Below are 12,652 nucleotides of genomic sequence, written 5' to 3' on the forward strand. Positions count from 1 at the left end.
CGTCGAGGACTCAAGGCCTCCAAACGTGGGTCGCACTATCCCCTATGCCACCACTGCACCATAATTTAGACTTTTGATTGAGTAATAATATTATAAAGTATCAACACTTGTAGTTTGAGTTAAATGTCTGGCTACTTTACTGAATAAATAGCCAAAAATGCACCAGACAAACAAGTTCACCTACAGTTTATGTTAAAGTGAAACTATTTCTTTACACAAGCTTCTATGTTGCAATGCCATTGTCTATTAACCCATTTTAAAGTCAAGTGGACACACATTAAAGACTATATATTGTCACTGCAAGTACTTTAATCTATTCTAAGTATTTGTTTGATAAGTTAATAAAATAAAATTGTATTTTTACCTAAATTTATTCCAAAATCATGTGTTTTGTATTTTTTTATGTCTTTAAAATTCCTAAATCTTTACATAATTTTACAGTTTTGTCTTTCTGATCACATCATTTTTATATGAACTATTAAAATAAAATTTTAATATCTAAGTAGATGTTAATGGTCAGTACTCGAGTAATTGCCTTTTTACCAAATACTTTTACACTGTTACCTGATTAATTTCTCGGATGGCCACTTTTTACTTTTAAGTGAATAAAAAGTAGAGATTTGGGGTTTGTAATGACCCAAAACGTGTAATTTGGCGTCACCTAGTGGCGGTGCCAGACTTCTTCGTCTTTGTAATTGCTGGGGAATTTCCTAACTTTTGTAGTAACAAAAAGTTTGTTCAAAAGTAGTAACTTTCTGTTACTACTTTTGAACTTTTATGGAACATAAATTATTCCATAAACTGTTTATGGAACTGCTTATGGAGTTTATGTACTCTTTGTTATGCAGTTCTTGCTTGAATGTGAGACAAAAGAGAATAAGAAATCTCAACAATTAAAACAAAAACACGCGTGTCAAATGTAGCACCACCGAAAATGTCACGTTTTTCAGAAACACCAAACACGCATGCGCAGAGCTCCACTCCTTACTTTCACTTTATCGCTGACGCTGGAGTCTCACTCTGTAAATTCTCCCCAAAAAACAACAACAAACTATATAGGTAAACCTTTTAAAGTCATGGTAATCTGGTGAAGTCATCATTTGGCCGGGGCACCGTCTTCTTACACAGACACTAAAATGAACAGAACCCGTAAACAACATGGTTAGCTAACTGAAGAGACGATGTTCTGACAGAAACAACAAACTGTTTTTGGCGACTCTGCACTCAAAGGAAAGGTGAGTTTAAAAGGTGTGTAGCGCCATGGTTACCTTTAAAATGTCTATTGTTTAATGTGATGAAGGCGTTTTAAGGTTTTTAAACTTTAGCGATACTGATATTGAGCGCTACAATAACAGCTGACCAAAATAGCTTTTTAGCCCCAGTAACACCAAGTCTGAGGTGGCATCCTTTTGTGGACGTAAAATCTTTATAATGTTGTTATTTACATGTGAAATATGGAGTAGCAGTCCTTGTACAAATGTTTTTTTTGTTTTTTTTTGACAAGTAATATATACTGTCAAACAACCTCTTTAAGATTATACGAGTGAAGCCATAAATTTGTTTCATAACTCAATAAATCACAACAAATTAAACGTCATCGAAAAGTGAATTTATTTCAATAGTTTGACAGGATAAGGGAAACTCAAATTTCTTAGTTTGTTTACACACAGACTGTCGGTTTAAATTATTATGGCTTACAGCTGTTTCTCAGAAAATGTGAATATTTTCCACACACACAAAAAAACATTTTTTAAACTGAAATGCTGGCCTTTTGCAACGCATGTCCACATACAGTAAATACAATATGTGGTTGCTGCTCCTTTTGCATAAAACACTTCATCAATGGGGCGTGGCATGAAGAAGACACACCTGAACAGGTTATTTTAAAGGCAGCTTCCACCATATCTGCATTGTTGGGTCTGACGTTCTTCATCACAGTATTGCATACATTTTCTATAGGATTTTGATAGTGCAAATTTGCTTTCCTATAGAGCATAGAGATACCATGATCATTAAAGCAGGTATTGGCACTTACGCCAGCTTTGCCAAGTTCTGCTGGAAAATGAAATCAGCATCCATAAACATCTGAATGGGTTTTGCTTCTCAATTCTCTTACAGCTGCTAATATCCCTATTGCTTGTGCACTTTTTCCCTCCATTCAACTTTCCATCCATATGCTTGGACACAGCCATTTATTGACAGCCAGCTTCTATAGGAATTACATCATAAAATAGCCAAAGTAAGAAGAAGTTTATAAAAACAACAGTGGTTGACTTCAACATATTGGCATTTTATAGAATTAAAAATAATAAAAAGGAGAATACATGTAAACACATTGCAGACTGAGAATATAAATAACTCAGTTAGGCTTGAATACCAAGAAATAAAAAAATATATACGTTAGTTTTAGACATCATAATGTGAAGAGGCAGGTTGTTACAATGTTTAGGCACAGCTACAACAAATCTGATCACCTAAACTCCATGAACATTTGGGAGTGTATAGAGTTATGGATGATTTAACTTACTTAAACACTGAATCAGCTTCACACTATAGTCCCACATTGTCAGGACTTGCAATACCTTATCTGGTTTTTAATGTTTACAGTTGAATTATTTGCACACCATGGAGCGTCCTGCCCTGAAAAAGAGTCCGACTTGCATCAATTGGACAAATAAAGAAAGACTCGGGACGGGAGGCTTTGGGCATGTCTACCTGTACCAACACAATGTAAGTTTTAAACAATCCATCTGTTGTCCCGAAGAGAAGAAAGTCCGGGCTGATCCTTCTCAAATTTTACTCCTCATCTATTCTGGGAGCAGGAGACGGGAGAGAAGATTGCTGTGAAACTTTGCCGCCTGGACCTGAATGTGAAGAATAAAGAACGCTGGAGCAGGGAGATTCAAATCATGAGGAAGTAAGGGTTTTATTGTATGATTGCGTTGATCATATAGTGTGTTAATAATTTACACCCCACATCTCAAACTTAAAACAAACAACATTTTTGTTGCAATTTTTGTTTTACAGGCTGAACCATGTGAATATTGTTCAGGCCAGAGAAGTTCCAGAAGATGTGACCTCCATCGCTCTCAATGACCTACCTCTGCTTGCCATGGAGTACTGTGCCAAAGGAGATCTACGCAAGGTACCAAAGGATTGTTTTATAAAGAACTTAAATAAGTGTTTTTTAAACTTTGGAGCTTAACAGATCAAGTGATTTTATTTAGGTGCTGAATAAACCAGAAAACTGTTGTGGACTGAAGGAGAGTGAAGTCCTGTCACTTCTGAGTGACATTGGTAAAGTTTTCATCTGCCTTCAGTTTGATTAAAAGCTCACTTAAATTACATATTGATAATATATGTAAACTGACTTTATTTTGTGAAAACAGGCTCTGGTATCCAGTATCTCCATGAAAATAAGATTATTCACAGAGACCTAAAACCAGAGAACATTGTTCTGCAAGAGATTGGTGGAAAGGTCTGCAATTTCTATTGTCTTACATGAATTTTGCCATTGTAGTGTAATGTTACTCCTTTGTTCAGTGCTTAACTTTGTAAATGTGGGTTTCTGCTCTGCAGCTTGTCCATAAAATCATAGACCTGGGATATGCAAAAGATTTGGATCAAGGAAGTCTTTGTACATCCTTTGTTGGAACTCTTCAGTACCTGGTAAGTAAGTGTTGCATTAGTGACTGATGTCTACTCAGATAATAGTCCGAAATTTTAAGCTTAACCTCTTGTGTTTGTGTGGCAGGCTCCAGAGTTGTTTGAGAGTAAGCCATACACTGTGACGGTGGATTACTGGAGCTTTGGGACGGTTATTTTTGAATGCATTTGCGGTTTTAGACCCTTTCTGCACAACATGCAGCCAGTACAGTGGTAAGTCAATAATACATAATCGTTATTTACTCAGGATCTTAAAAATATTCCAGGTTAGGTAGAATTGTTCATTTCCAGCAACTCATCAATTTTGATAAAAATGTAACGATGTCCACCGAATTATCCTGTGTAACCAACCAAATGTTGGTTGCAACATTTGGTTAAAATTCACATTTTGTTTTTGTCAGGCTCAGGAGTTTAGGTCCAACAGTAAAGTTTCGTCTCTGTTTGAAAAACCCAACGACAGTCAGCTTGGAGAGTCTTTTTTTTTTTTTGGATCAGCTGGGCTGGCAGATAAAGCTGAGAGACATTAAGGCAAAGTTCCAAAAGTACTTTCCTTCCTCTGACTGGATCAACAGTCAGCTTTGTCATCGCTGTCAAAGCTGGCTGTTCATAAATGATTGGAAAGTTGAGTGGAATATTCTCCAAGCTGTTTAGGCTCTGCTGAGAAACACGACAAAACTTCAGGCAGTGACACTTGTCATCTGTAACAAAGTTAAACTACCTGTGCAACCTGTTTATGGTCCAGGTGTTTCCTCATGCTGCCAGGAAACAGCAGCATGAGGAAACATGCTGCTGTTTCCTCATGCTGTCTCCAGTGTCAACCAGTGACACTGTCGCCAACCAAATGCACGTTTCACAATGATGTTTTTATTGGAGAACCAAATGGTTTGTGGCATCAAATAACATGCAAATAAGAGGTTAGAAAATTTCCAAACGTCTTTCTTGACATGAATGAAATAATTCAGCAGGAACATCGCAGTACTCAAGAGTTGATTAACTAAGAAACCCAAATAATATTAAATGTACTTCTCTTACTCTGAACAGATAAATAAATCATTTCTAGTAAGAGGTGAGACATGATGCATGAAAACCATAAAATATGGCCAGACAGGACTGCAGTCTTCCATCTCAGGATTGTGGCACACCCTGCCAGAAGATAACCAAAAGAATTGAAGTAGCGGATGTGGCCGCTTGTCCACATTTGGCCCCGAGGCCAGAGTTTGATTCTTCCAGTTCCTTGATCCACTTGCTGGAATGTTCTGCAGTCATTTAAAGAAAATACATGTTGAGCTTTATTTTTGATGCGTACATGAGCTTGTCAAATAGGCTTGCTAAAAGTTTAGTAATGGTGACCAAGCTGTCTGGGAGCTGAGCCGACTTTTAGAGCTTGTAACAAATTTCAGAAAGAGGATAAAGTGATTGAAGATAAGGGAGCCAGCACTGCATATGAGTCATAGAAAGGTTCCTTTTGAACATTTTGAAGGATTTAGGATGTTTTTTTCATTTGCATATTTTCTTTGTTTTGTAGGATAAACAAAGTCAAGAACAAAGGCCTTAAAGACATTATGGCGGTAGAGGACATGAATGGAGAAATTCGGTTCTCGGCACATCTGTCATATCCCAACAACCTCAGCAAGTAAAGACAGAAATACACTTTTTTCTGATCTACCAGTGTAGATTACCTCATTGTGAGAAACTAGTGTCCCAAATATGAGTGTGTGTATGTTTTGCCTGTGTTACCAGGCCGCTACTGGAGCCAATTGAGTGTCTCCTTCAGATGCTCCTACTCTGGGATCCTGCTTTCCGTGGCGGAGGTCTGGATCCAAAAACAAACAAGCCACGATGTTTCACCTTACTGGACAAAATTCTCAACATGAAGGTTGAAAACATTAATAGTATTTTTGCCTGAAAGCTTTTATCCAAACTACAGCCAAGCAAATCTCTAGCTATTAACATTCTGCCTGTGTTGTTTCAGGTTTTGCACGTCTTGGACATGACGTCAGCCCAGCTGCACTCGATGGTTTTGGGTGTTGAGGAGAGTTTTCTCTGCCTGCAGCGTCGTCTGGAGGCTCAGACTCAGGCACACATCTCTCCTGAGAGTCAGGAGCTGCTGCTGGAGACAGGAAACTCCCTTGACCCACGGTGGGCGCCCATGCAGTGTCTGCCAGACGGTTTGGTATGTGACACAAATAAGTCAGACATATAGTTGCTTATGCTGCCATGGCAAACAGTGTCCACTCTCTTTAGGCACATGTTTGTTGTTAAAATTGTCCTGTTCTGTGTCTTTGATTTTAAGCAGTGAATTTATCTTTGTTTTTGTGGAACTTTGTGTTTCTGAAAAGGAACAAAATGTGTGATTAGTTTGCAACAACAAACAAAGCAGTGGATATGAAGTAAGCATGGAAATCGTGGTGTAACGTACCCACATGTACCAAATAAACGCAGTGTTGTTTTATACCTGAACATATGCAGATTGTTTGCTACTAACTTTAAAAAGGGATGTTGTGGAAAAAACTAGGTCTGGATGAAAAGCTCTGCCTGGCAGAGACAACACTTGAGTTTTATACCAAGGATAAGAAATTCAAAACAAGGGGAGAGACAGTCTGGTTCTGATGCACCCATAGAAAACAACTTCCAACCTAGTACATATAACCCAAATAGTTCTTTTGGTGAGAGTTCACAAGCATTTCATATAACATGATCAGCAGATGTTAACTTGTAGTAATTTTCCACCACAGTGACATCAAATAATACCAGACAGGACTGTTCCTAAACTCTATTGTTTGAGAACATTGAGGTTTCTCATTCGAATTCTTGAAAATATCTTTTAACAGTAATAAGTTGTGTAGCTTGTTCTGCACTTAACTGAATGACTCACCTGAAGATATGTCAACCTGAATGTTAGCATTCCTGGTATCAGCTAGAGTCCAAATCCAGCTGACTCCAGCATTGAACTAGTCCAAAATGCTACACAGCATATCAGATTCAATCATGACCAGTCTCTTTGACCAGAGGAAAGTTCCCAACAGCTGCCCTTTCATGGAGCATTCAAGTATAGCTTGTACACTAGATTGTCTTAATATCAAAACAACTCCAAGGAGATTTTATTCTCAAATGTCCGAACAGTCTAATTACAAAATTCCATCCATTTTCCCCTCCTTCCATTTCTCCCTTCCCTGTTAATTCTATCGTATCTACTTTTTATTTGTCTATCTTGGTTGAATCAAACTAAAGTAAATACCAAACTGATTTTGTTGTTGTTGTTGTTGTTCGTTTAGTTTTTTTGTGTGCCATTCCAACCCTGATGGAAACTATAGACTACAATTTGTTTTCCTTCTGACTATCTGGCCAGTGTAATTTTTTAAAAATAAATTACCTCCACATTATGTGGGCAATGTACATTTAAATTCTATTACTTTTTCAAAAACTAAGAATAGACTTGCACCTAATGTCAGTGTCTTTATTTTGTTTTTTCTTTAAAAAAAAATATTATTTCTTGGCACTTTTAGCGCGGCTGGGACGCCTCCATAGTGTTCCTGTTTGATAAGAGCCTTACCAAGTACTCAGGACCCCTGACTGCCAGACCCCTGCCAGACAGTGTTAACTTTATCGGTAAGACATTTTACTCAACAGGATTTTTTTTTACTTCTGGAAAATTTTGACAGTTAAATTTTAGAAATAGTTTATATTTCATTGTGTAAAATCTGCAAGATTTTGACCTTTTATAAGGCGTTGTTCAGACATGACATGAATACATGTTCTGACTGATTTAGATGACGGTAGTCAAGCCTCCCTAGTCACACATTATTATAATCTGACCTGAATTGTCAGGTCCATGTTTCCTGCTTTACTTGCAAATAAACACACAGTCACTCCATACAGTGGAGCAGCAACAACAAAATTGCATTTGCATTTCAGTTTTTCCACAACAGTAAAACATCAGACTGCTGCCAGCTGCTCTACACAAGTTTATTGTTCACTGAGATATATAATTTGGTTAAAATACAAGAAAGTTTAATGGAAATGAAAACCTTGATGACATATAACTTTGGATTATTGCGCTCTTAAAGAAACTGAAATCATTGTAGTTCAAAGAATTGTATATCTTGTATCATTTTTCTCTTTTTCTGTTGATTTACTTCTTTCGTCACTTGTAGGCAGTTACCTTTGACCAATATTTGTACTTCTCATGGCGTTGTGACATTTTTATTATGATGTTTTTTATGTCTACTATAATCTAGAGTTAAAAAGAGTAAGGTAGTTTTATTTCTCTGATATGGCCAATAAAAACACAAACAATTCCCGGACCTTATATACTTTTGTTGGCAAGCAGCTCACCACCTGTCCCTCCTAATTCTTCTCCAACAAGTCATGCTGTGATTTTGTAGAGTTTTTTCAATGACAAAATTCAGAGAATAAGATGAGCAATGTATGATTTAGAAAATGCAAATATTTTTTGGAAATCCCTTCTGACTTGAAAGTGGGAAGCATTTTATCTGATTTAATGTCAGTCGGTCAGATAAAATGTTTGGAGTGCTTTCACACTTTGGTTTAGTTCTTGATGGATTCAATTGAATTACCCAGGATGGTAGTACCATGTTTGAATCGGATCTATGAATACTGCTCTGGTTCCTTTTATTCATTTATAATACATTCTTTAAATGCCACGTTCATAATAATTAGGTGTCTGTAACAGTGTCATTTATTTTTTATGCCTCCTGTTTTATGCTCAGTCAGGGAAACAAAGACACAGCTGCCCCTGTCTCCTCTTAGAAAGGTGTGGGGGGAAGCCCTCAGCTACATATGTGGTCTTAAGGAGGACTACCTGCGGCTGTACCAGGGGCAGAGAGCTGCAATGTAAGTGCCTCAAAACGCCCTAAACACACTAACTCATTCAAACTTGCTTACTGTATTATTTCTATGTCTGCAGGTTAAGTCTGCTGCGTTACAACTCAACCTTGACGCAGTACAAGCACCGCCTCTTCTCCTACTCACAGCAGCTCCACGCTAAGTTAGCCATCTTTAAGACCAGCATCCAGCAGGATCTCGAGCAATACACCAAGCAGAGCAACAGCGGCATCTGTCAGTAGTGATTCATTTCTTCCTGTGATACGCATAACTGTTTTTCTGAAAACTCAAGTGAACTTCCTGCTTCTGTGTGTTTATGTGAAGCCTCGGAGAAGATGCAGCGGGCATGGCAAGAAAATGAACAGAAAGCTGATGGGTTTACACAGGTATGGAATCTGTAAACATCATGGTGGCATAACACAACACAATGCTCTGAAGAAAATAAAAATCAGTGCTAAGGGATATTTTGTGCTGTAGGTTGCAAACGTGTCGGGTCTTGATGAAGAGATATTAGCGCTACACTCTGAAATCGTGGAGCTGCAGCGGAGTCCGTTTGCCAGGAGACAAGGAGATGTGATGGAGAAGTTGTAAGTAGCTTTTTTTTTAGTTATTTTTTACAAGTGTCCATATATTTATGAAATAGTTTCTTCTCTGTCAATTGACTTTAATTGTTTAATCCAGTGATTATGCCTAATAAAAACTTTAAAAAGCTATAAAAATGTTTGACAAATGTCAAGCCTGACACAAACAAATGAGCACACTGTGCTCATTTGTTTACTGTTTGTCTCTTTTCCAGTGAAGAAAAGGCTGTCGAACTCTACAAGCAACTGAAAACTAAATGCAAAAGTTAGTACAAAAGTTACAGATTCAAAACGTCAAATTTCAGCTACCTGCAATTGAAAATAATGGAATAGAATTTAATAGAATAATGCTTTATCATGATTTATTTATTAGACAGAATTCTACATAGCAGTTATTTCAGTTTAGTTTCAACATTATGTTTTATGGATTATTAAAAACCAAAATTACGTTAAGACCAATGAAAAGAGAACTTTTAATACAAAACTGTCAACTTACTTAAAGTGTGTTTATGTATATGAAATATCTATTCTATACTTGATAAGAGCTCTTTTTAATTCAGCTTTTGGGTTAAAGAAGGCAGTTGGACTGTGATACACTGAGGTGTTATCCCAACTTTTTTTTGCCGCAGTTTTTCGTTCCACTCAACTTTCTATTAATGTGTAAACTTTCTTGTGGATGGTGTCCATTACTTGCTGATGGATAGTGATTTTCCCTGTGATTGTGTTAGCAATAACATGGCAATGACATAAGAGCTTTTAATCTTTTCCCCATTGGTTTTATGTAATTTTGGTTTTTAATTATCTTTAAGTGATTACCATCGAATTTACACTTTAAATTTACACTCTGAAACAAAATAAATAAAAAAATCAACTGTGTGTAATTCCTTTTTATAATGTATCTGACTTTTTGAACTGAATTACTAAAATAACTAACATGTTTCCTGCAGGTAACGACCCTCCACATGGCTACAGTGATAGCTCAGACATGGTGCGGACAATACTCCAAACGGTTCAGAATCAGGACAGAGCTTTAAAAGACCTCTACACTCATCTAAGGTAATTTACTCAAGTGTTTTATTTAGGTACACAAACAGATTAGTAAATCTCAGTGCAGCTGAATTGACATTTTATTGTGTTTCTGTCTTTTTGGGGCTGTTTGTTTTTGTAGTGCGATCCTAATGTGTAAGCAGCGCATCGTGGATTTGTTCCCTAAACTAGAAAAGGCCGTTGTGAACATCAAAGCTGCAGAAACTGAAGTGATGCAAATGCAAACAAAGAGACAGAAAGAGTTCTGGTTCCTTCTCAAGATTGCTTGTGTAAGTATGTCATAAAAGCTCAATAAATATTGCTAAATCTTCAATATGAAATCTAGTCGTCATGTAGCTTTGTACCTTACAAAGTGCGTGGTTTTGTCTGCAGGCTCAGAGCAACTCTCAGCTGTCGTCACTTAAACAAAAACAGCCAAGTGACGGGTAAGATCTATTAAATGCTCATGTTATTGTGCTGCTATTAATATTATTTCTCTTCTTATTTTTTTTACATTTGTGTGAATTTACATGCTTCCCTTTGTCTTTCACTTTGCTATTGGTGCTTCTGAATTTCCACAGTGAGGGACAATAAAGGATATTTCTATTTCTATGCTGTACAAAGACAAATAGCCAGAGGTCCCTCCCTCTATTCATGCTATTCAACCTTGTGAAATGTTACAGGAAGAGAATAAGTGCTGCTCTAGTAGCTAAAGTCTTTGCACAGTTTTCCTTTTTGAATAAATGTATTTAATTGTTTGATTTTTAAAATGTATTAGTAATAATATGATACCATAGTAAATTATTAGTTTAATAAGTGTGGAGTGTTGCATCCTGTGAAAAAACTAAATCTTTAATGTGCTGTTGTGTGTTTTTTTGTTTGCTTGTTTTTGCTTTCCTTCTTTCACAAATATCAGTATAACCACACAGCAGGGGATCTGGTCTTATAATTATTATATTGTTGAAAAAAAGAGAGTGTCCTGCATATTTAGTCTCTTGTGTTTTTCAGTGAAACGGTTCAACAACTTCTGGATGAAAATCAGCGTTATCTGAATCATCTTACATCCCTGATGCAAGATGCCACCCAAGAATTGAAGCAAAGTGTTATGGTCAGTACGAAGTAGCTAATCATTATGCTAACTGATGCGTAGAAGTAGTGCAGGTAGGGAAGTGGGTCGATTAAGTAAGTTAGGCACACAACTCCTAATTTCTGTCTGAGTTCATTTTTCACTCAAAAAAAAGGATGTCTGAGCCTAGATTTTTTTAAAATAGCTGTAGGGGATTGAACAGATTTCTTTTTGAAACACTTTTACTTCTCACTGCAAGAAGACACCTTTCTAATTTAATGCAGTAAAAATGATCAACCTTTTATATGTATATTTCAGTAAAACTTAAATTTGAAGTTAGTTTTTTTTAAGTAATGAAAATGCAGATGTCTGACTCTGCAAACCAGTGTTAACATAAGTGAAAGGTTGTTGGTAAGTGCTGTTTTAATAGTTTTTTTCTTTCTCCACAGGATCAAGACTGGAGCTGGGTTGAGTTTGGAGCAAACAAAGTTGATTCTCAGTAGCTCTAAAAGCTTTCAAAGAATGTATGCTTTGAAAAGTGTCTTTCCTGGGGTTAAACTATCTGACATCTTTCTGTTTTGAGTTGTGTAATAACCATGAATCCTATAAGACAATAATATATAAAACATCCTGACAAAGTAAGCTATGCATGTTTTAGGTTCATATATTACAGAATTTTAACAAATGTTTTCAGCTAGAACGTATTTATTTTTTCCAAAATTAATTTTAGTTAGACACTGTTTTCGATAAAACTGTGCACGGTGAAATGTGAAGAGAGTTTTATAAATGTTGAAAACATGCAATAATTCACCTCTGTTTTCTTTATTGCTTATCTCTCTTTTTAACTATATATGCAAACCAATTAAAGGCTGCTGGCAATATTTTCAGAAAGTTATTCATATACTAAAAGGAGATGAAAAAAATTCAAAATGCTAGGTTAAAAGAATGAGTATAATATAAGAGACATAAACATCTCATGAGAAATCATGTGAAATACCTTTCTGGGCTGTAAAGGGTTGAGATTGCAGAACGAATGTGAGGTGCAGCAAAAATTTATATAGACTACAATAGATTGGAAATATTCTTTATCGTCCCACAGTGGGGAAATTCAGGTGTACAAGCAGCAGACTAAGGTAAACGGGAGCATTCATATTCACAAAGACAAACCATATAAAATCAAGAGTAAGAGACTATACAGTGTGGACAAATGTACAATATAAGAAAAATAATACTGTGCAGTTATTAAAAACAACATAGTCTGATTAAAAGAAATGTGCAAATTAGTAGAGTAATTTAAAGAATGAACCATGTACAAAAAGTATATAGGGTACCCAGCTGATTATTATGCATAAAAATGAAAAAAAGTGCTACATGTTAGTTTATTCGATTAGTAGTTTTGAATCAGGCAGAAATTAAAGGCAGGAAAAGATTATTCTCATTAATTCTTTAAATTGTCACTAACGATTCC

The 12,652-nt window shown here is 36.3% G+C and overlaps 1 protein-coding gene across 2 annotated transcripts; it reads left to right on the forward strand.

Annotated features, from left to right (window-relative positions):
* Nucleotides 1–973: 973 nt before the first annotated feature.
* Nucleotides 974–11,994, forward strand: LOC116713354 (inhibitor of nuclear factor kappa-B kinase subunit alpha-like). Of its 2 annotated transcripts, none has more exons than XM_032553497.1 (22): nt 974–1,248; nt 2,608–2,730; nt 2,823–2,917; nt 3,028–3,145; nt 3,228–3,297; nt 3,390–3,478; nt 3,580–3,669; nt 3,755–3,879; nt 5,192–5,299; nt 5,407–5,542; nt 5,639–5,839; nt 7,173–7,275; nt 8,397–8,520; nt 8,594–8,745; nt 8,836–8,897; nt 8,989–9,098; nt 9,308–9,357; nt 10,040–10,148; nt 10,261–10,408; nt 10,512–10,564; nt 11,127–11,226; nt 11,634–11,994. In XM_032553497.1, the coding sequence occupies exons 2-22, from the start codon at nt 2,626–2,628 to the stop codon at nt 11,685–11,687; spliced, it is 2,202 nt and encodes a 733-aa protein (XP_032409388.1). In that variant the 5' UTR covers nt 974–1,248; nt 2,608–2,625; the 3' UTR covers nt 11,688–11,994. The 2 variants fall into 2 exon arrangements, with proteins under 2 accessions (XP_032409388.1, XP_032409387.1); XM_032553496.1 differs by having other exon boundaries at nt 974–1,235.
* Nucleotides 11,995–12,652: the final 658 nt, after the last annotated feature.

This window comes from Xiphophorus hellerii, chromosome 22 (genome assembly GCF_003331165.1).
Source record: "Xiphophorus hellerii strain 12219 chromosome 22, Xiphophorus_hellerii-4.1, whole genome shotgun sequence".
NCBI lineage: Eukaryota > Metazoa > Chordata > Actinopteri > Cyprinodontiformes > Poeciliidae > Xiphophorus > Xiphophorus hellerii.

Excerpts from the sequence above, each read along its gene's own strand:
- LOC116713354 (XM_032553497.1), top strand. The coding sequence starts at position 2,626 with ATGGAGCGTCCTGCCCTGAAAAAGAGTCCGACTTGCATCAATTGGACA. Across the intron at positions 3,298-3,389 it reads GTCACTTCTGAGTGACATTG|GCTCTGGTATCCAGTATCTC; the intron begins GTAAAGTTTTCA and ends TTGTGAAAACAG. Across the intron at positions 9,358-10,039 it reads ACTGAAAACTAAATGCAAAA|GTAACGACCCTCCACATGGC; the intron begins GTTAGTACAAAA and ends TGTTTCCTGCAG.